General features: G+C 42.3%; 1 protein-coding gene across 8 annotated transcripts in view; it reads right to left on the bottom strand.

Moving 5' to 3' along the window:
* Positions 1 to 1,806: 1,806 nt before the first annotated feature.
* Positions 1,807 to 24,751, bottom strand: part of stau2 (staufen double-stranded RNA binding protein 2) — a 320,197-nt gene continuing 297,252 nt past the window's right edge. For 5 of the 8 annotated variants that reach the window (XM_059645862.1, XM_059645861.1, XM_059645865.1 and 2 more), the window contains 4 exons: positions 16,983 to 17,071; positions 16,650 to 16,694; positions 15,483 to 15,542; positions 1,807 to 2,937 (listed from right to left, as the gene is read on the bottom strand). In XM_059645862.1, coding sequence (XP_059501845.1) covers positions 2,805 to 2,937; positions 15,483 to 15,542; positions 16,650 to 16,694; positions 16,983 to 17,071 — 327 coding nt within the window. In that variant the 3' untranslated portion in view covers positions 1,807 to 2,804. Of the gene's footprint in view, positions 2,938 to 15,482; positions 15,543 to 16,649; positions 16,695 to 16,976; positions 17,072 to 24,751 lie in introns of those variants that run through there. The other 3 variants (XM_048529262.2, XM_048529258.2, XR_007247362.2) reach the window with 3 other exon arrangements.

Genomic DNA, 24,751 nt, shown 5'->3' with positions numbered 1-24,751 from the left:
ACCTCTGTTTAGTCCACATGCATGACTCATCTGTTATTTTATTTTATATTCTTAAATTACACGGTGGTAAAGGATATATTAAATAGGTTAGAGTCTAATAGAATTATAGAGGCTCACAGTTGGTGGTGGTTGGTGACTTGGCTGCTTAAGTGGTCATGCTTTCACTTGGTGGCCCTGATGCTTCCAGCATTGAGGTCCGTTTAAAGATACAGATGGATCATTTTCTATTCTACCACGTACGGTCATGCTTGTTGGAGTTCTATCAAAATATTCTGTCTGCGGCACCTAGAGTATTCAGGGTCAGCATAGGATTCAGAGACATGAAGTTGGGCAGTCAGAGACAGGCAGAACCCACTCAAGTTCTTGTTCCTTCAGTTTTGTTTTCTGCAGAGAAAGTTGATGCTTAAAACACAAAATATTAGTTTGTACTTTGATCTTTTCTCTCCAAATAAAGTCATGCTGGTCTATTCAAGTGATAGTTTTATCCTTTGGGAGAAATGGGAGGAAATATCAGAGAGAATTTTGGGGCTATAGAAGTATAAAGATACTTCTGCTAGTTGCTTGCTTGTACAGAACTTGAGTGTTGCTGGGAAAAAAAGGCATGCTGTCAAAGTTTTCCAAATTGTACTCAATTAGGAGATGCAACAATACTAAATTTCATAGGGAGCAACAATTTATACTGTATTAAAAAAGGAAGCTGATTAGTCAAGACATTGCCATGGTGAATGCACCAGGGAACTGTTGAGACCATGCTTTTGTTTGATTAAAAGGTACAATGCCTGGACATGTTATGACCAACTCTCCATTGCAGGAACCACCTACAGCAGCAGTGGAAATGCAACCAGGGAGAGACTTAGGATCAATGAGGGACCCAGGCTACAAATAAGCAGATGGAAATTACAGGATGGTAGCAAGAGTTGCACCAAGGGGAGGATGAATGGCTGTCTGTTCATGTCAGGTCTATTGATCATGCATTGACTATGTTTGAATGTAATGTGATGGATCTTCCCCACACCCTCTCAGCAAGGAAACACAACAGTGTTTGCTTTCTGGGCTTCTTATAAGATGACTTCATTGACTTCACTGCTCCTACTTCTTATGTTCTCCCGTCTTATGTCTGTGGGCTTCTCTGACTGAAATTGAATTATTTATCCAAATTACTCAAACAAGTATGGATACCTGTTCCAAATAGAACAAACCACCATTATTGGCACAAGGTAGGCTTCATTGGTGAACAGGAATTCCACTCTTCTGTTGGCTAATGCATGCAATTAATGTCAACTTCACAGCCTCATTTTGTTACCGCTGGTATTTTCCAGAATCGAGAAAAGTAAACCCAGCAGCTTGTGTGTGACCAAAAGCCACTAAAAGCTAACCCTGGCCATTACTTCCAATCTTATTTCCTCACTCTCTTACAATCTCCACCCTGTAATTCCCATTCTGTCCTCACTTGTGGGTAAACTCGGTCCTTCTTCATACATGGTCTCTGGTGGGTCAATAGCTGGAAGCTACTACTACTCCCAATGACATTGCCTGAAATGGATAGCTGTTGGCTTTGGATTGGCGGGCCACTCTCAGGGCGCAGTATTTACAACCAGTGATCCTTAACCCAAGAAAGGTCTAATACTGGCCACGTAGTTGTATGGTAGGTACTTAATAAGAGTGAGATCCCCATCACCTTGATTAAATTCCATTCACCTAGTATGAAAGATTACTATCTTCAAGGTTAACACCTTTAGGTTTGACACCCTTAGAAAGCCATATTGCATTTAAAAAACTGTATTTAAATAAAGACAGTAGACAAAATTACACATGAACTGATGTGGTTTTACTGCATTTGACCAATCGTTGATTCAAAACTAATCCATACAAAAATTCAACCAAGATTGACACCTTCTGCCCAATTATCACAGATTACTCATAACCAGCATATTTTAAATATATCACTGTGAGATTTTTTTACAGTATACGTGGACCTTCCTACTGAGATTAAATTGTTTATCCAGGTCCGAATGCAGTTATTAAAAACACTCAGTTGATGCACATGGTAGGTTGTACAACACACAGAATGGGTGTAGATGTGCTTCACAGAACAGATGAGCAAAGGATACAAAATGTTACTGCTAGGTAAGACACCTTAAACCTCTGTAACAGTAATGAAAATCAAACACCATAACTGCTTTCCTGGAGTATAATCTTATAACCTCTACTGATCAGTGCTAACATCAGTTCATGTATCAATAAGCATTTTTCTTTATGATTCCGTTTTTACCTTTGCATACAACTCTTGAGTAGCAGTCTGTATATCTTTATCATATATATGCATATAGTATGACAAATGCTTATATCAGCATAAAAAGATAAGCTGAATGACTATATATGAAGACAACAACTACAACTCTCACAGCACTGCCATTGGTTAACTTTACTCAAGCATCATAAAAAGCTGAAACTCAAGCTACAGTAAGAAAAATTGGTTGTTACTGAAACAATGGTGAAGTATTTATAGCCAATGGTGCTGAAGTATATTAATCTTATCAACTTTTTAAAAAAATCACTTTCCACTAAAAATTGATATATGAGCTCAGTGGATGAGTGCAAATCTACTGCTAACAGGCAACCAACACAAGTATTTATTTTTCTTTGCAAAGGGAATCGATACAGTCTGCTCATTTCCCTTGCGAATTAATTGCACCATGCATTTTTTTTTCACTTGCAATCTGTTAGTGTTGTCTTCACATAAATTCATATAATGGTATTGGTCATTTCTTCATACACATACACCCTATCGCGTGTTGACAGGTTTATAAGGACGCAGTGGCAGCCGTGGGTGCTACAGGCTCCTTGACGACAGCCTTTGAATCCTTGCAGTCCTGAGCTGTGGTGCCTGAGCTAGTCCGTTTATGATCTGCTTTCTGTGCCAGATGTTTGACTTGTCTGTAAAGATGAATGGATCTAAATTAGTACAAAAACCTGAGGCACACATTTAAATTGAGTATTATTTACAACACTGTCAGTATAAAAAGAGAACACAGTTACAAAATAGTGGACCATAACAACATAAATATATTAATTACAGTAAATGAGAGCAGAAGGAAATACTATCATATGAGACGTTTTGACACATTGAACAAGTGTTTGCCAAGTGCTTTGAAATTCAATAAAATCACTTCCAGAATGAGCAGACATTTTTAAGATTACTTAATTTTCTGAGTTGTCATCAAGTAGCTCTCATGTTGTAAGCATACGTTAGCAAACAGTAGACTACAAGATGTTTCAGCACATAGGAGGCTGGTGAAATCTACACCTGCACTAGTTAAGGGAGTTATAACAGTGAATCTACAATCGCAGCATGAAATTACTATACTATTGTTTTAAAAAGTTAATCACCAAAGTGTTGGATCTACTGAGTATTTTGAACATTTTCTGCCTGCATTTCAGATTTCCAGCATCTGGAATGTAGTAGCTTTTGAATGAAATTATACATTTGGTCTGGGATTCTAAAATAACAACTGTGCATTATGTAGAAAAGCAAAGGTTGTCTTGGCTTTGATGTCGGCCATGGTCAAAAAACTTCACAACATTCACACAGTCTAGGCCCAAGTGGCAATGCACCAATTGCCTCCAGCAGCTGCAGCATAAGTCAAATTTTCAGAAGACATCATAGATTAATTGGAAGGAATTCAAATACCACATTCATATGTCATATGTTATTGTGAAGTTGGTCATTTAGTATTATCTGGATGTTATTGCTTTTAAGCAAAAGTGAAAAAAAGTCTTTTGAAAGTAAAGCATACAGATGAATATTTTATGATGCTATTTGCAAAACAATCATGGGCCTGTGTTATTTTTAGCTTTGGCTAAAAGAAACAGGGCCACCTTAACTTATTTTCAGTGTTTTCCTGGAAATGTTAATATTTCAGACTGAATCTGCCTTATTGTCCTGGGACCCAGCTGCAGATCGCAGAATATGCTGAAATCTTAGATAGACTGTAGAAAACATTTACGTTTTAATTATTTCTACACAGAAAATTTTGTGGAATATGACAATCAGAAATAACATTTCTCACTGTAAAAGTTTATATCTGAAGCAATCAGATTTTGAGTTTTTCAATTTTATTTTCCAACTGATTTCTCAATAAGGTAATTCTAATTGCATAATGTCCTGGCTCAGTCCACTTCTAACTACTGTGTCTATTGCCTTTTGGGTTGGGAACTGAAAGCAATTATCTGAACTTTTTCAAAAATATTTGCAGGCATTGAGCCAATAGATGCCAAATAATTCAGTACTGGCAGAGGCAGATTAAGGAGATCACAAACTTATTTGGAATTTATGAAAATTGTGAACAGACCAAAAAAAATTAAATGGAAGTTATATTAATCCACCAGGATATATTCTCACACCAAATTCCAGGGAATAGCATAATGTTTAAACTTGAACCAGGTAACTTAAAAGGGCATTATAAATGTTTAAGAGGCCACACCATCAGAATAAACTTCAGATAAATGTAACAAAGGAACAACAAAGATTGTCTGGATTAGCCCCACTCTCCCAGGCATTGGAAAGCATGACTAACAAAGGAAAACAATGCCACATTAGAAGGGGATCCATTGTTCTCCTTGGAAGGAAAAAAGCAAATTGAAAAGGCATCTAAATAAAATTAATTTAAAAATAAAACAACCAAGATGAAAATAATTGGATAGAAATTATGGGGCATCTATTTTCTGGAACATTTGCATATAACAGAAGAATAAAGATCTGCATAAATTGTCTGATGTTGAAGCATTTGAAGAAAGGTTTTGGGCGTTAACTCAGTTACAAATTTGTCTCCAAGTCATAAGGTTGTAGGTTCAAGTCTCACTCCAGAGATTCGAGCACATAATAAAAGACACCTATTTGAAACCTTACAGGTATAGAAAAGATAAATAAATAAATGTCAGACAGATATGCCTTTGCACCAGGTCAGAACTATACATTTAGCAAACCAAGTATTGTCATTATGGTAATGGTAACTAACATTGACTGGGAGTCTCATCAGAGAGACTTCAAACCACAGATTCTGATAGAGTTATCGGCTTGTTACGACATGGAGTTTTTAATGCAAGCTTTCCTTCTAGCAGGGCACATAAGAGAATAATAACGACTTTCATTTTTTATAACAGGTTTAACAGATATGGAAAGACTAGAGAAGCTGGAATTGTACTTTTTAGAACAGAGAAAGAGCTGAAAGGAAACTGACAGAGTTCAAAGTCACTATAGTTTTGATAGAAGCTCAGAACCAGGCTCAAGAGACTGAATGGTCAAATCCAGTTCCTAGACTACTTTCACTGGCGGAGAGGTTGGTAATCAGAAAACACAGATTTAAAGTAACCAGCAAAAGAACAGAAGGTGATGTGATGATACTTTTTCAAATGGTGAGTTGTGACGTGGAAAGTGCTGCCTGAAAAGGTGGGAAATGTAGATTCAATAGAAAAACTCAAAAAAACAATGGATTAAAACTAAAACAGGAAATGAGGACCATCTCCAAGTGGACTATTTCCATGCTTTGGGAAGGAGCAGAATTCATTAGGAACATTTACAGTATAAATTAAGTAGTGTCATTATGGTGTAAAAATGATCCACCAGCGATACTCTTAAAGTAATAAGGACTGTGGTAGGACAGATGGATACAATTAAGCCAAGGATGAATAGTAACACGGAAGCAGAAATCATTGGCGGAATCCTAAGGGTTCCTCAGCAAAATGGGCTATGGCAAAATTTGTGGCAGAATTGTGTGAGAAGTCTGCCAAGACTTATCTCGATGTTGAGAGCAACCCAACTCATCTTTTATGCATTTCCAAAATGATGACAGGAGTTCCTCCCTTGGCAAAAACGTGTTGCCAATTAAGGGGGATTATTGCTTGATAAATGGCTTATTAACACGGCAACTCACTTCATTTAATACTCATTTTACCAGGTGTGACTAATAAGCTACACGAGTATTCTCAACATGAAAACTACAGATGGTACTTGCGACTTCAGCTTGTTGTTTGCTGCAAAGTAGCTCCATTTTGGGCATCAAACACCAAAATTTCACGGCACAGCCCATGGGTACTAGCTATATGCATCCTATGATGCCAGGCATTGGCACCCGGCATGTGTCTGCCTGTAAGAACCCTCATGGCATATCTTAATCAACTTACAGGACACTATGCACTTCAATGTATATCAAAAACAAGTGAATTCTGTAATAGGAAGTTCTTCCAGAAGAATAAATCCTCGCTGTTTTGTTGAGTGGGGCAAGGCAGGCACACACTGCTCTAGCCTAAATATTGCAAGCCAGAAATTCTGAGTGAACTTTGCTGTCTCACGGGAGACATTCCATTTAATGTCTTATATGCATATTTTCTAGGCAAAGTATTTTAAGTGGTTTTGAACCTTTTTTCAAAATAGTACTACTTAAGGAAAATAAAAAGTTATCATAGTGTGTTCTAAAAGAAGCAGTGATTTCTGTAGTTTGATAAATCACTTGGTTTTAATCATAACCTTTAAGTTTCAAGTCAGTTCCAAAGTATGTATGTTAAACCTACAATAAATAACAGCTGTTGATGGTCCCTCTGCTAATACAATACCTTTCACACAGATTTGAAACACTGCAAACATTTATTACTGCAAAACCTAGTCACAAAAATATAAGTTCTAGACCCACTCATTTCGGGGGATTTTGTGGAGCCGTCAAGAGCAAAAAATGTGGCTTGTGAGATGACATAATTGGACGGGATTTGACTGATAAAGTGAATGGTCTATTTATGATGTATCAAAAATTACACAGAGCTGTACCAGGTTAACTCTAGTAATACATTTGCCTGCTATAAGTACTTATTAAGATTTTCTTTTAATTACATCCCTCAGTGTTACACGAAAATCTCTTAACATGATTATTCAAAGGTGACCTGCAATAGTCAGGTTTGTGCAGTTGTGTGTAAATAAGCAGTTTTCCTTCTTTAAATGTACATGGAGGGGAGTTGGAGAATGGCAGCTTGAATGGAGGTGTAGGACCTGCAAAGGTGAGTCAGTGGTGGCATTAGAAGGCATGGTGTGTAGTGGAGTCTGGGGCAAGGAGCAATGGAAAAGGATTCAGGAGGGACAAAGGGCTTGGGCCAAGGCATCAAGGAGTAAAGTTGGAAGGGTCTGGGTAACGTGGGGACAGTCAATCAAATAAGAAAACAAGGGACTGAAAGAATGATGTCAGCACTGTTGAAACGAATATTTAATGCAGGGTGATGGCTGGCAGAGTCCTTTTGCGGCTTTCAGATCACATACAACATTTTAATTGCTGCTTGCTGAGAGTGATGTTAGACAATGACCTTTACAAAGCATTGAATGATGGGCTAGCTGAGCCTGCAAATTCAGCCATGTCACATAGAAGGTGCGCAGAACACTGGACACTAACAAGAACAAAAGGAAATGTGCTTAAGTCTAGTGTAACCAACCAAGAGGTGAGCCAGTATACCAGATCTCTGACTAAGCTAGTCTCAATAAATAATTACAATACATTCATTAATGAAGTGAAAGTAATGTAATATGAAATGTTTACAAGTAAAATATAAATTTGAAGAGCACACCCATGCCAATTTTTTGGTTTCACTGAGCTGAATTTTATCAAAAACTTAGCCAAGTATCAATTTTATGTCAATTGTGGGAAGTTTGGTGGAGGGTTTCTCATGCGTTTAGCAAGTTATCTCACACAATGCTCCAGTGCTCATCTCATTATGTTCGTACCATACTCCTATTGCTATTATGCGCTAAGCAATAGTGAAAATACCACAGCCATGACCTGCCATTTGATTCCAACCACTGGTGCCATTTTAGAGCCCAGCCGTGCACCAGAACAAGCGCCAAGAGTTGCCCGTCACAGTGCATTTGCTACTGGGGAACGAAAAGAAATGTTTCTGAGGGTGACACTTCATTGCACACACAAGCTCACAATTGTAAATGTACGGTTAGTTTATATCATTACCCTTCTGATTGACTGACATTGTAGCTATCTAGTAACTACTAGAATCAGGCTACACAGGTTGCCTGCCGTTAGTGCCATACCATGCTAGAACACTGTATGGGAGAGTACGCCCATTACAGCACATCTTCTCACTGCTCAATGAAGGAACATTGTATGATGGAAGACTTTCAAATAGTTGAAAATGTAAACTTTTATTCAACAACAGAAAAAGTAAAGGAAAAACAAACAAAGAAAATAAAGCTGCATTTACTTCTGTGAGCAAGCAGGGATCCCTTACCATTTGAGTAACAATTTTACAGTCAATAGATGATCACTGCATTGAGCTCACATTATTGGAGCTCCAGGTGAATTAACATCCAGTGTGGCCTATCACACCTACTGCAACACCACACCACTCTATCATGCTGAACATGATTCAGAGATATTAGGAACTGCAGATGCTGGAGAATCTCAGATACCAAGGTGTACATCTGGATGAACACAGCAGGCCAAGCAGCATCAGAGCCTTACTGCTCCTCTGTTGCTGCTCGGCCTGCTGTGTTCATCCAGCTCTACACCTTGTTATGCTGAACATGATATTCCTGATGTTCCTCCTGCTCATCATCCTCACCTTCCTCCTTGAAAGATGGCTGCTGCTCTCCCAGCTCTTCAGCGTCTATCAGATCCCCTCTTTACCTCCTTCAGGTGTGCAGAGCACAGCATGCTAGATTTTTATGGTGCACTCATATCTGGAAGCTGTCTCCCTCTCCCTTTCTGCCATCTTTTCACTCTCTCTTTCTCTCCTTCCACTACCACCCCAAGACACAATTTTAGCAGGCCTGTCATCAGCTTGATGACAGCCGCTTCGAAGAATGAGCTGCATTGTATCTATACTGAGCCTTTGCCAGGGGGTTCAGATGGTAGCCCTAGTCTCCGAGTAACCATTCTTGTATGGCATCAGAACTTTGAAAAAAACAAGGAACATGAGACTTCTCAAGGGCATAGGCATCACAGCAATTCCCAGGGTATTGGGCGTACACTTCTAAAGTGTAGTAAAAAAAAATCTGCTGTGTCATGAAATGGCCCTCTTAACAAGACGTGTACAATTTATAGTAGCCTACTCCGGAAGACTGGAGCTTGGTTAAAGTGATACCACTATTTAAGAAAGGTGGTAAGGAAATGGCAGGGATCTATAGACTAGTGAGCCTGACATTGATGGTGGGCAAGTTGTTGGAGGGAATCCTGAGGGCCAGGATTTACTTGTGTATTTGGAAAGGCAAGGACTGATTAGGAATAGTCAACATGGCTTTGTGCTTGGGAAATCGTGTCTCACTAACTTCATTGAGCCTTTTTAAGAAGTAACAAAGAAGACTGATGAGGGCAGAGCAGTGGATGCGATTTATCTGAACTTCAGTAACATGTCTGAAGAGGTTCCTCATGGTTAGGAAGGTTGGATCACATGGAATACAGGAAAGACTAGCCATTTGGATACGGAACTGGCTCAAAGGTAGAAGACAGAAGATGATGATGGAGGGTTGCTTTTTAGACTGGAGGCCTGTGACCAATGGTGTGCCACAAGGATCACTGCTAGATCCGCTTTTTTTCATCATTTATAAAAATGATTTGGATGTGAACATAGGACATACGGTTAGTAAAGGTTGCACACGACACCAAAATTAGAGGTGAAGTCGACAGCGAAGAAGGTCACTTCAGAGTACAACAGGATCTTGATCAGATGGGCCAATGGGCTGAGGAGTAGCAAATGGAGTTTAATTTAGTTAAGTGTGAGGTACTGCATTTTGGAAAAGCAAATCAGGGCAGGACTTAGACATTTAATGGTAAGGTCCCAGGGAGTGTTGCTGAACAAAGAGACCTTACAGTGCAGCTTCATAGTTCTTTGAAAGTGGAGTCGTAGACAGATAGGATAATGGAGATGGTATTTGGTACACTGCCCTTATTGGACAGTGAACTGAGTATAGGAGTTGAGAGGTCATGTTGCAGCTGTACAGGACTTTGGTTAGGCCATGTTTGGAATACTGTACGCAATTCTGGTCACCCGCCCATAGGAAGGATATCGTGAAACTTGAAAGGGTTTAGAAAAGATTTATGAGGATGTCACTAGGGTTGGAGGGTTTGAGCTAAAGGGACAGGCTGAACAGACTGGGGCTATTTTCCCTTAAGGTTGAGGGGGTGACCTTACGGAGGTTTATAAAATCATTAGGGGTATTTACAGGATAAATAGGCAAGGTCTTTTCCACAGTGTAAGGGAGTCCAAAACTACAGGGATAATGGGAACTGCAGATGCTGGAGATTCCAAGATAATAAAATGTGAGGCTGGATGAACACAGCAGGCCAAGCAGCATCTCAGGAGCACAAAAGCTGACGTTTCGGGCCTAGACCCTTCATCAGAGAGGCTCTGATGAAGGGTCTAGGCCCGAAACGTCAGCTTTTGTGCTCCTGAGATGCTGCTTGGCCTGCTGTGTTCATCCAGCCTCACATTTTATTATCCAAAACTACAGGGCATAGGTTTAAGGTGAGAGGGGAAAGACTTAAAAGGGACTTAAGGAACAACTTTTTCACACAGAGGGTGGTGTGTGTATGGAATAAGTTGCCAGAGGTAGTGGTGGAGGCTGGTACAATTACAACATTTAAAAGGCATCTGGATGGGTATATGAATAGGAAGGGGTTAGAGGGATATGGGCCAAATGCTGGCAAATGGGACTAGATTTATCTAAAGTATCTGGCTGGCACAGCCAAGTTGGACCAATGGGTCTGTTTCAAGCTGTACAACTCAATGACCTGGGGGAGGAAGATAAAGTAGTGTGATCTGGCAGAGATGGTACCTTTAAAAGCCTTGGGCTGAGGATTGTAAGGTCCCACACAAGAGCCCAGTGGATCCTTATGCAACCAGTTGCATAAAAACTTTGTGTATCTGTCACCTTGACAGAAAAGGCAATAGGATGGCCAATCACAGCTTGAAGTAGTGCATGCATTTGTGCATTGGAGTTGTCTGTAGCAGAGTTATAAGACATTGGTTCATAATTGTTTACCTGTGGCTAAATAAATAGCAATTCTTGTTAGCTATAGAACCCTAGTCTGTGCTTTCTGTCAGCCTGGGACTGAAATCCAGATATTTGGGGGAATTCTATTTTTAAAAAAAACTTTTAAGTTTTGTGATGACTGGGAGTAGCAGAGCTTGATTTTCAGAGAGGCATAATAGTAGGGAAAACCAGAAACAATCATAGAAGGTGATAATGGGAACTGCAGATGCTGGAGAATCCGAGATAATAAAATGTGAGGCTGGATGAACACAGCAGGCCCAGCAGCATCTCAGGAGCACAAAAGCTGACGTTTCGGGCCTAGACCGTTCATCAGAGAGGCTGACGTTTCGGACCGTTCATCAGAGAGGGCTCTCTGATGAAGGGTCTAGGCCCAAAACGTCAGCTTTTGTGCTCCTGAGATGCTGCTGGGCCTGCTGTGTTCATCCAGCCTCACATTTTATTACCTTACAATCATAGAAGGTTCTTAGTTGATGTTTCAAGTCAGGACCCTTCTTAGGCAATGGGGGAGAGGGAAGGGAGCTCAGAAATAAACAGATGGAGGAGGAATAGGGCTGGGGTAAGTAGGTGGGATGGTGATAGATGAGTGTAGGTAGGGAATGGTGGGGATTGGTCAGTCAGGTGGGAGGAGCAGATAGGTGAGAGAGAAGGTGGACAGGTTGTGTTAGGGCAAGGAGGCAGGGATGAGAGGATGAGTTGATCCTGGGATGAGGCCAGGGTGGGGAGACTTTGAAACTGGTAACGTCCACATTGAGACAATTGGGTTGTAGGCTCCCAAGGCGGAATATGAGGTGCTGCTCCTCCAGTTTCCAGGTGGCATCATTGTGACACTGGAGGAGGAGGCCCAGGATGGATATGTCACCCGGGGAGTGAGGGGGATTTGAAATGGTTCATGAACAGAAGGTGTTGTTGTTTGTTGTGAACAGAGCACAGGTGCTCTACAAAGTGATCTCTGAGCCTCTGCAAGGTCTCACCAATGTAGAGGAGGCCACATTGGGAGCAGCAGATGCAAGTGACCACTTTGAAGGTCGTGAAGGTGAACTTCTGTCTGATGTGGAAGGTTTGTTTGGTGCCTTAAATGGAGGTGAGGGGGGAGGTGTAGGACTTCCTGCAGGAAGAGGTGTCAGGGGCGGTGGGGCTAGAAGGGAGTCTGGAGCAGACGAGGGAGTCGCAGAGAGCGCAGTCCCTATGGAAGGCAGACGGGGTGGGGAGGGAAATATATCTTTGGTTGTGGGGTCGGATTGTAGGTGACGGAAATGGCGGAGAATGATACGTTGGATACAGAGTTTAGTGGGGTGATATGTGAGGACAAGGGGAATTCTGTCTTTGTTTTTGTTGGGGGAAGGCGATGTGAGGGCCGAAGTGCGGGAAATGCAGGAGATGCGGTTGAGGGCATTTTCGACCACCAAAGTGGGGCAAGTTGCAATCCTTGAAATAAGAGTACATCTGGGATGTTTGGGAGTGGAATACTCCATCTTGGGAGCAGACGCAGCAGAGGTGGAGGAATTGGGAGTAGGGGATTGCATTCTTGCAGGAAGGTGGGTGGAAGGAGGTGTAGTCTAGGTGACTGTGGGAGTTGGACGGGCTGAAAGCTCACCACTTCTTCCTCTCCCGCAGGCTCAACCAGTTCTCCCTCCACCGATGCCCTCATCTGCTTAACCAATTCACCCTTACCCATAACAACTTCTCCTTCAACTCCTCCCACTTTCTACACACTAAGGGGGTAGCCATGGGAACCTGCATGAACCCAAGCTATGCCTGCATCTTCATAAGATACGTGGAATAGCCCTTCTTCCACTGCTACACTGGCACTATTCCCCACCTCTTCCTCCACTACATCAATGGCTACATTGGTGCCGCCTCAAGTTCCTATGAAGAGCTGGAACAGTTCATCAACTTTACTAAACCTTTCACCCTAACCTCAAGTTCACCTGGACCATTTCTGATACCTCCCTCTCCTTCCTGGACCGCTCTGTCTCCATCTCTGGTGACCGCCTTAAAACCGACATCTATTTCAAGCCCACCGAATCCCACAGTTACCTGGACTTCTCCTCCTCTCACCACCTTCCTGCAAGAATGCGATCCCTACTCATAATTCCTCTGCCTTTTCTGTGTCTGCTCCCAAGATGGGGCATTCCACTCCCAAACATCCCAGATGTACTCTTATTTCAAGGGCCACAACATCCCCGCTTCAGTGGTCGAAAATGCTCTTGACCGCATCTCTTGCGTTTCCCGCACCTCTGCCCTCAAATCCCCTCCACCCAAAAAATACAAAGACAGAATTCCTCTCGTCCTCACATATCACTCCACTAAACTCTGTATCCAACGTATCATTCTCTGCCACCTCCGCCACCTGCAATCTGACCTCACAACGAAGAATATATTCCCCCCCAACACCCCTATCTGTCTTCTGTATGGACTGCTCTCTCTGCAACTCCCTCATCCACACTCTCTACTAGCCCCATCACCTTCCCTGCAACTACAGGAAGAACTACAGCTGCCCCTACACCCCGCACCCCTCTCACCGCCGTTCAAGGCACCAAACAAACCTTCTACATTAGATAAGTTCACCTGCACATCTGCTAATGTGGTCTATTGTACCTGCTGCTCTACATCGGTGAGACCAAGCGGAGGGTTCAGACTGCTTTTTAGAGCACTTGTGCTCTGTTCACAACAAACAACACCTTCTGGTCAGGAACCAGTTCAACTGCCCCTCCCACTCTCTGGGTGACACGTCTATCTTGGGCCTCCTCCAGGGTCACAATGACATCACCCACAAACTGGAGGAGCACTACCTCATATTCTGCCTTGGTAGCCTACAGCCCGATGGCCTAAATGTGGATCTTAACAGTTTCCGGCTCCTCTGATGCTGCCTGGCCTGCTGTGTTCCTCCAACTCCACACTGTGTTATCTCTGACTCCACCATCAACAGTTCTTACTATCTGTGCAAGTTCTTTGTACTGTCAGCAGTCGGCATGCATATTGCATACAAATGACAGTTTAGCATAAGCCTCCAGACAATGGGATACAGACTTCTCCAACAAAGAATGCCACACAATGCCTCGACATGCAACAAAATAAGGTCCCCATGTTAAAGTATGCAGCACAGGCCACACTGCACAAATACAGTGAGGAGGGGGGACTGTAAGTGCAGTAGAATTATCGATACCCATGCCCCAACTCAGCACTGCATACAATAGCTTGTTGGAGAATATTCACAGTACAAGATGTGAAGAAATCATTTCCATGTCAATGCACAGTCTATGGAATCTTGAAATGTCTTTGTGATTTGTGGCCTGCAGGCAAGACTTTTGAGGTTACCTGTGATTGCTTTTGCTTCACAGAGAGAACTATGACCTCTGTAATGATCAATGACATGCTCAGGCAACCATTGTTCATGGATCATAACCTGAGATGTTGGGGACGGCTGTCCAAGTTGGATGCCCGGAGGAGGAAGTGGTGGGTTGGAGGGGCCAATGTACCCCATTCTGACTTACATGTTGGGAAATGATGCCATCCAGTTTCTCTCTGGCATGTGGGAAAATAGGAAACTGAACATCAATGGAATGACATTAGCTACTAATGACTTGCAAATGGATAAAAATATCCTCTTGCCATTCACTGGCAGGATAGTCAACTTGCTGCGCAAAATATTGAATTGGACTTCTTTTTTGATGTCGAGAATCTCATTTTTCTGCACTTGCCAGATTTTCCGAACTCATTTGCCATTGTGCACATCATTCAAGAACTGGAAAAATTCAGCTAGATAAGTCTTACTGTGATAGTATTGCAGTTGTGGAGGAAAATAATGGCCATGATGTTGCACCTCCCTGTTTAGCCAGCAAGCTCTTTTACAGCTCATCCATAGCTGCAGCATTGTCAACTGACACCAGTGAAAACCGTGCCCTGCTGCTAAGTTACCCATTTATTTCATGCATGCTACTGGCAATTTGTATTTTAATTATAATGACATAGAGGTCTGCAGCACAGAAAGAGGCCATTTGGCTCATTGATTCTGCGTCAGTCACAAGCAACCACTTAACTATTCTAATCCCACTTTCCAGCACTTGGCCTATAGCCTTGTGTGCCTTGTCCTGCAGGAACCAACTTAAAAAAACACAGATGCACAGTCCCACTTACAGCATTGGGAACAGCACATTGTTGGCTGCCTAGGAAAACAAAATTGAGCTGGATATAAATTGGTGGCTGACCTAAAAACACCAGATTCTTGCTGGGTCAGCTACATTAAAATCATCCCAAAGACAATCACACTAGTGCATGGAATAACTGGCTGGATGGACAGACATACACATGAGTTTGGGTCAAGAAACAGAAAGATAGCCAAGTATGGACGTTGAAACAAAGTCAGTTTTGTTTTATTCCAGCAACAACTGAAGGAGAAATAAATAGAGGGCTCCTGTGGTGCGGTGTTAGTGATCCCTACCTTTGAGCCAGGCAGTCCGGGTTCAAGTCCCACTTGTTCCAGAGGTGTGTAATTATATCCCTGAGCAGGTCGATTAGAAAATAGGTTTTAAAAAAGATAAAAACATGAGGAAGAAGAAAACCTAAATAGGTGGATAAGAGTGTGACATGGATTGAGAAAGGCTTGAAGAAAACCATTGAACAACGATACTGACAGCCCACTAAGGCTATGGTGATAATGAAAGTTCAATAAATTTTTCCCCTGCACTATGAAATGGAAACTCCTTTGTTTTAAGATGATTACAGATCCTCTAAAATTGAGAACACTAACTTCATGTGAATTCATTATGAGCTGATCCCGTCACTTTAGGATCCTTTAATTTATTACACGACATTTAAACCCTTCATCAAAGTGAACAACCAGTTTGAATTAGTTTTGTCAATTTATTTGTTATCTGTAAGACTTCAAGTAGATTACCCCAATGTTTCACCAAAGAAAACAAGCCTTGTGACCTTTTCAAAACAGCACACAAGATTTCAGCTCAGGTCTGAATACTGTCCTATGACCTTTTAGATGTGCATCTTCATTTCTTTGTTAATTCAAGCTTATGCGTCCTTTCTAGAAATGGAGCACTTTTCACAACCACAGTGAAAGCCACAAAGTTCTTGTCAATTAAGTACAGTAACAGCTATTTTTCAGGTAAATGCCATAGTTTATTTGTGGAAAGAAAAGGTCCCATAAACACCAGTAAAATAAATAACAAGAAAACGTTCTTTGTAGCATTTTGCTAAAGATTAAATATTTGCCAGAAGGAACTCTAGTAGTCTTCCCTGATCAGTGCTGTGAGATCTTTTAAGAATATCATAAAAAGTAAATGGGAGTCTTGATTTAACAATTCATCCAAAAAAGATGCCACCTCCAACAATGCTGAAAGTATTAAATTAGATTATATGCTCAAATTTCTGGAGTGGTCTTTGATTAGATGACTTATCGACACAGATGAAGTTTATATCAACCAGGTAAGGTAAATAACTTTTTACCTCACAGCTAGTCTTGACTCGTTTATAGATCATATTTCTTGGATCACATGATCAGTATTACTGGACCACCACAGCTCCATTTATCATGTACTGATCTACAAGTTGCTGTTGAGGATTTTAGGGGAGGGACACAAAAAAATTTACATACCATTCATTTGTCTCCAACATGAAATGGGTGAAGATCTCCAACAAACTAATGGTCAAAAAGACAAATGAACTTTAATTAGCGTATCACTAACTGTAACATTTGAGGAGTGATACCCTTAATTTCTTGCTCCAATAACAAGTTTTTTTACACTTACCCACATCAGATTGCAGCTGCTACCTACTTAATCAGTTTCTAGTTCTTATCTAACCAGGCTGCATAGCCTTTATTAGTTTTTCTACTTAATAATATCTGCTTACTATATCCTTACACAAATCTAAGAATAATAATTACAAGAGTTCCACTGCATATTAACGCAGGCTGATCTGTACTTACATTTCAGTGGGTCCATTTTCTATATTGATTGCACCTTCTACTGGGTCAAGACCTTGTTCAGACAGTTGTTTCAAGGCACTTAAAGCTGCCTGTAGAAGAAAGAAAACACCTGGGTAAGCCTCTGCAGGTGCAATTTTTCAAAATGTTTCTTCCTCATGCATTTCCCAACACGACTAGAATTTTACACACACACACTCAGAGTCCTGATGTTGAGACTAAAAAAGGGGATGAGCCAGTGAATGGACTTTGGGGGCAACACTGCAGATGGTGATCAATTAGCAGCTCATCACTGGGAATTAAGGATGGTAGTCTGCCTCTCAGAACTGCTAGCATTTTGACTGGGCAGCAGGTCTACAACTTGTGTGGGCAGAAGTGACCGTTGCTGAAGCTGCGAGCAAAAACAACTGAGGTTGCCCCCACAATGCATAATAGTAGGTGAAAAACATTTGCTCTATGTCAGTACCAAGCAGGAGACTCTGGTGGCTGTAAGGGTGAAATGTCCAGCACCAACATCAGGGTAGTCAGTGTGCCCTAGCATGAGTACTGGAGCCTTCAGCAAGGAGACTTTATCCTTAATAATAAGATAATAAAATGTGAGGCTGGATGAACACAGCAGGCCAAGCAGCATCTCAGGAGCACAAAAGCTGACGTTTCGGGCCTAGACCCTTCCTCTCTGATGAAGGGTCTAGGCCCGAAACGTCAGCTTTTGTGCACCTGAGATGCTGCTTGGCCTGCTGTGTTCATCCAGCCTCACATTTTATTATCTTGGAATTCTCCAGCATCTGCAGTTCCCATTATCTCTGAGACTTTATCCTTAACCCTAGTTGGTCACTGGAAGTCCACTTTGATGGCAGTGACTATGTGGTGGGGGTTCTTTTGAAGTTGGTAAAATGGCTTTCAATACGCAAATGAAATACCTTAATTCGCCTGCTGCATCTCATGGCGGGACACAAACTCTTGCCTTTGATACTAATGCTATGGTAATGAGAACAATTCAGGCATCCCTTTTCACACCTTCTGCTGTCATTTTAACAGCCCTCTCACCTCCCAGTCTATCTCCAGGGGGCAGAAGCATTCAGCCATGTGTTTAAACCTTATAAAGAATCCTTGTTTGGAATTCACCACAAATAATTGCACTAAATATATTGATGAGAGTTAAATAGGATATGCGGCCCAGAAACAGGCCATTCATTCTAAACAGCCCATGCCAGTCTTTCCATCCCACTCCAGCCTTAATGTTGGATCTAACAAAAAGTACCAAAAAACTTAAAAAAGATACAATTTATTTAAGTAATAAACATGAAAAATACAAAAAAAATTATAGTTTGATTTGAGGGTCATTTCAGAACACAATCTGACTCTCTGCCTACATTTCCCATGTTATTTTGTGAACCTTCAGTGATTTGATACAAAAGGAGGAGTAAAAGATACAATATCAGATACTCATGCAGGTATAGATAATGATACCAGCCTAAATAAAATGTGTCAATATAATGCTGAAGCATTTGAGGTGCAGAGTGGCTGATCCATCTTGGTCTAATCCAGAGATGCCCAGCCTCACGGACACCAGTCTTCAGCCAATTTGAATCATACCTCGTGATATCAATATATGGTTGGTGGCACTAGATATTACAAAGGCTATGACAACATCCTGACAATGTTCCAGCAACAGTACCCAAAATGTGTGTTCCAGAATTTGCTGTACCTGTAGCCAAGTTGTTACAGGACAACACTGACATCTACACAACACAGTGAAAATTGCCCAGGGTCATCCTGTGCACAAAAAGCAGGATAAATCGAACACATTGCCAGCCCATTAATCTACTCTCAATCATCAGTAAAGTTTTGGAAGGGGACATTAATAGCGCTATCAAGGAACATTCACTCAGCAAAAGCCTGCTCACTGACATTCAGCCACATGGGGCTCTCAACTACTGGCTTGGTTCAAACATGGACATAAGAGCTGTATTTCAAAGACCTATTTCCTGCACCCAACCATCTTCAACTGTTTTATCAATGACTTCCCCTAATCATAAGGTCAGAAGTGGGGTGTTTTATGATGATACCACACTGTTCAGTACCATTTACAACTCTGCAGATACTGAAACAATCCATGTACAAATAGAGAAAAACGTAGAGAATACCAGGTTTGGGGTGACAAGTGGCAAGTAGCACTTGTGCCACACAAATGCTAAGCAACGACCATTGCCACCAAGAGAAAATCTAACTATTGTCCCTTGGCCTTCAATGGCATTATCATCACAGAATTCTGCCTACCTCTAGGATTTACCATTGACCAGAAACTAAACTGAACAGATTAGAAATCCTGCAGCAAGTAACTCACTTTCTGTCTCCCAAAGTCTTTTCACAATTAATAAGGCACAAGGCAGGAATACGATGGATTATATATGGACTCTGATCACAGGTCTAACATCAATCAAGAATCTTAACAACATCCATGCTTGATTGGCATCGCATACACAAACATTCAGTCCTTCCACCATCAATGCTCAGTGGTAGAACTGTGTACCATCTATAAAGTGCACTACAGAAATTCACCAAGGATCCTTAGCCTGCACATTCTTAAACAATGACCATACCATCTAGGAGGACCGGGACTACAGTTACTTGGGAACACCGCCTTCAAGTTTCGCTCTAAGCCAATCACCATCCCGACTTGAAAACATTTGCCATCTTTTAAATGTCACTCTGTCAAAATCCTTGCCCTAACAAAATTGTGGGTCTGCCTAAACCGAATGAACTGCAATTGTTCAAGAAAGCAGCTTACTATTACCTTCTCAAGGGCAACTAGAAATGGGCCAAACATTCACATCCTGTGCATGAATAAAAAAAAGAATAAAAATAAGAATAAAACTGATTCTGGATTATCTCAAATGTCCATCTTGTGCAAGTAAGTTACTTTATTTTGATAATTTTAAAACTGGTTTATATTTATTTCTATATCAAACCTTTTGTACCTTCATTGAATACTTTGACATAATCATCTAATTTTATCTACATTTCACATTTAGTCATGCTGTACTTCTCTAGACTTTGAATTCTAAGAAATGCATAGATTAGAATGTTCCTTGATTTTAATTAGTACTACCATCTGAATTTTTGATGCTAGCTTTTAAGAGATCTAAGTATTCTTTTTAATTGTATCAACCCTTATTTATTCTGGCAATCAATAGTTATGGGGAAAAGGCAGGAAAGTGAAGTTGTGGATTACTAGCTCAGCCATGAGTTCACTGACTGGCAGAACAGACCTGCTGGGCTATGTCCGCTCGTATGTCTTATGGTCTTACTTCTTGGAACACAGTAGTTTTTAAAATCAAATCAAGAAAGCCAGTGAAGCCATACACTCTGATTGAGCAAGTATTGTTTCACTAGAATATGTGTCAAAATGGGCAGGAGCAATGAATGTTTTTACAAAGACTGCAAATAGCATTTTGCATTCCTGTGTTGCTACACATTGGTTTGTTTAAAAATTATACGAAATCAATTTCATTATAGAAAGAGTATTAGATGATGGATGTACAGCAATCCTCCACATCATTATGAATGGAGAATGGCCACTTCAGAAAAAAACCTGCACCTATGGATGCAGCCCTGCATGAATCAGAACAAATAAAAAAGCACTGCCTGCTGGAGAAAACAAGATGGGCCCACTCCAGCTGTACCCCACTTGTATTATGATATTACATTGAAATAATATAATGGCTCTCATGATGCAGTAGTATATTTGAACGCAAATTTTGCAATTAATGCAAGTTAATAGTGTCAACCTCGACTTTGCTGGAAACAGTGGGCTGCTGTGTGCCTTGTGCCGACGTATTCAGATAAATGGGGATTACACAGCATTCATTTCAATTATGCAAATACCAGTTTTAAAGTGCTTTCAATTTCTAAAACATTCAGAATCTTCAGCTTGTATGGTCAGTGAACATGCTTCAAATAGACATAAGCACTCCAAGTGAAGCGAATACTCGAGTGGTACTAAGTGTTCTTAACATTCACTCTCAATATGTAAAATAACACTAACCCTCAGAAATGGACTACGTACGCGGGAGCAGGCAAGAATGTTTTACCCAACCAAAGATATATCTGGGGGGCATAAGGCAGCTTATAAACACATAATGTTGAGTCTGGCACAGGGTTATACCTCGGGTTCCCCAGTCATGTCTACATTTAATGTTGACAAACAGGAGATTGGAAGAACACAACAAGCCAGCATCTGGAGTCAATGTTTCAGGTATTACCCTTCTTCAGGACTGGATGTGGGGTTAGGGGACACTACCGATAAAGAGGGGGGTAAAGGATTTAGCTGAATGGTGGTGAAAGGCAGACACTGGTAATAGGTGTAACCTGGTTTGTGGCTAGAAGACAGAGCCAGAAGGTGGAATGGAAGGGAGGATGTGGGGCTGGAAGGGAAGCCGGGGGATGGGTGGGAAGGTTATTTGAAATTGGAGAACTCGATGTTGAGTCCTCTGGGCTGTAGGGTGTCCAGGCGGAATATATGGTGTTGTTCCAAATTTGCATTCCGAGTCCCAGCGACACTAGGGGAGGCCAAGGACGGACACATCAGAGGGAGAGTGGGGAATGGAGGGGGCGGGTGAAATGGGCGGTGACCAGGAGATTATGCTGACTCTTACTGGCCAGGCAAAGATGCTCAGTGAAACGGTCACCAAGTCTACGTTTGGTCACACCGACGTAAGGTGACCACATTGGGAGCACCAGATTCAGTAGACTAGGTTGGAGAAGATGCAGGTGAAGCCCTGTCTCACTTGGAAGGGTTGTTTAGGGCTCTGGATGGAGGTGAAGGAGGTGGTGTGTGGGCAGGTGTTGCATCTTTTGTAGTTTCAGGGGAAGGGTGGGAGATGTTGGTGGGAAGTACGGTTACAGGGGAAGGTACCGGGTGGGTTGGAGAGGTTGGTGGGGAGTACGGTTACAGGGGAAGGTACTGGGCAGGTTGGAGAGGTTGGTGGGGAGTACGGTTACAGGGGAAGGTACTGGATGGGTTGGAGTGGTTGGTGGGGAGTACGGTTACAGGGCAAGGTACTGGATGGGTTGGAGAGGTTGGTGGGGAGTACGGTTACAGGGGAAGGTACAAGGCTGGTTGGAGTGGTTAGTGAGGAGTACGGTTACAGGGGACGGTACCGGGCCGGGTGGAGTAGTTAGTGGTGAGTACGGTTACAGGGGAAGGTACCGGGTGGGTTGGAATGGTTGGTGGGGAGATACATTTCACTGAGCATCTTCACCGGACCTGTCAGAGCCAGCCTAACCTCCCGGTTACCGCCCATTCATCTGACTCTTCCTCCTCCTACATGTCCATCCTTGGCCTCCTACAGAGTTACAGTGACTCAGAAATGTAAATTTGAAGAACAGCACCTTATCTTCCGCCTGGGCACCCTACAGATCTGAGGACTCAATGTTGAGTTCTCCAATTTCAAATAACCTTCCCATCCAACCCGCTTCACCTTCCAGGCCTACCTCTTCCCTTCCTTTCCACCTTCTGAACTGTCCTTCCAGCCACCAACCGGATTCATCCCCTACCCCCACATCTAGTCCTCAAGAAGAGTAATATCTGAAATGTTGACTGCTCCCTTCCTCCAATATGCTGCCTGGTCTGCTGTGTTCTTCCACCGTCCTGTCTGTCTACCTTGCATTCCAGCATCTGCAGTTTTTCTGTCCCTAACCAAGATATACATTTAGTGTTCAGGTTAACTAATGCCTCAATTAAAATTTCTAAAAGGTTCCGAATTTAACGTATCCATGCTTTATCTCTTAGGAAAAATACCATGGCCCAGAAATCTTGGTGTCTAATAGACTTGAATAGAGTTGAGTTACACATTGGGACCATGTGGAAATCCCAATGCAGCCGACCCACAGGAATTGTCCAGAAATTGGAAGTTAATTGGGGCAATTATTCAGTGATTTGAACCCTCTGACAAATTTCCTAATTCTGGAGTTACTGTTGGAATCTTCAGAGGGTTGTAATTCACTTGTTTCACAGTTGCCCAGAAATGTTCAGGGTATTTAAATCTACCCAATTCTCAGGTAACTATTAAACTAAACCTCCAACTATGGCCCAACCATACACCCTACTCTGACAAACTCCAACCTGACACAACCTCTCACCAACCTAATATCCCACATCATCTACAATCCAACATGACCCAACGTAGAAGTGACTAAACCGACTAGGAAGCATGCACAAACATCCTGCTAACAGTCTGCGAACAACACACCCAGCTGATCTGATGTCCTTCTCCCAGCTGACTCCCTCAAATAAATCAACAAAACTATCTAACCTATCTCAACCTACCGCTGAATCTTGCTCACCAACCTGGCACCCTACTCTACCTTGTCCTTCTGCTATCTATCTCTTACCCACTTCGGTCGACTAACTCCTCTCCCACCATGCACCTTGCTCCTCCTCTCCAACCAGGCATACTGCACCCCTCTCTCACCAGGTACCCTGCCCATCCTCTCCCACTGTGCACCTTGCCACCACCGCCCTCCCACCAGGCACCCTGCCCACCCCGCCACCTCCATCTCCCACCCGGCCTCCTGCCACCCCTCTCCCACCATGCATCCTGCCCACCTCCCACCACCCCCTTATCTTCCGCCTGGGCACCCTACAGATCTGAGGACTCAATGTTGAGTTCTCCAATTTTAAATAACCTTCCCATCCAACCCGCTTCACCTTCCAGCTCTACCTCCTCCCTTCCTTTCCACCTTCTGACCTGCCCTTCCAGCCACCAACCGGATTCATCCCCTAGCCCCCTGTCTCCCACCCGGCCTCCTGCCACCTCTCTCCCACCAGGCACCCTACCCACTCTCTTCCACCAGGTGTCCTGAGCCCACACTCCCAATAGGCATCCTGATCCCTCTTCCACCAGGTTACCCTAACCCCTGAAGAAGGGTAATACCTGAGATGTTGACTTCTCCTTTCCTCCAGACGCTACCTGGCTTGCTGTGTTCTTCCAGCCTGCTGTTTGTCTGCCTTAGTTTCCAGCATCTGCAGTTTTTTTTTGGCTCTACCCTAACTCCCTCTCCCATCTGGTACAATACACCCCTCTCCCACCAGGCACCCTGCCCCTGGCCCTCCTCCCCCACACCAGGTATTCTAACCCCCTCTCCCAAAGGCACTCTGACCCTTCCAAGTACTCTACCCCATTCTACTCTCACTCACCTGTCATCCTATCCCATAACCCGCACTAATCTGCCATCCTACTTCCACATTTACCTGTTACACTAACCTTCTCTCAGTAGCTTTCCAAGTAGTTGCACGATTTTTTAAATGACAGAAAACAGCTCTTAAGGCTGAAAATGTGACTGCTATGATGATTCACTGTATTCTGTTCTGCTGCTTCAGAAGGGGAGTTCGCTAACCAGGAAATTTACAGGGAGAACTCATCTGAAGGCTGGTGTTTATTTTTTCATCTGATCAGCAATGGGATTTCACACTGCGATTGGAAAACCTGGGCTCATCCCATGTGTACGTATTTTTCCCCTTTTTGTTTTCTACATTTCCTTTTCCTGTAAGGCATGTCCAAAAATCATTTTGTAAACTACTTAAAATAACTGCCTCATACTCGCAAGTCCATCCAGTTGCCCATGCATATGCTATATCAGTTTTGCTAATAAATCCAATAGAAATTAAAAAAAAAACACTGCTAACTAAAAAGTGGATAAACTCTCGAACTTATTACTGGATGGATTGGTGAAATAGTTGATGCGACAATGAGGAGGGTGGATTTAAA

The sequence above is a fragment of the Stegostoma tigrinum genome, chromosome 5 (assembly GCF_030684315.1).
Source record: "Stegostoma tigrinum isolate sSteTig4 chromosome 5, sSteTig4.hap1, whole genome shotgun sequence".
NCBI lineage: Eukaryota > Metazoa > Chordata > Chondrichthyes > Orectolobiformes > Stegostomatidae > Stegostoma > Stegostoma tigrinum.
Note: the sequence above shows the minus strand (reverse complement) of the source record. Positions and strands in the feature narration are given on the sequence as shown.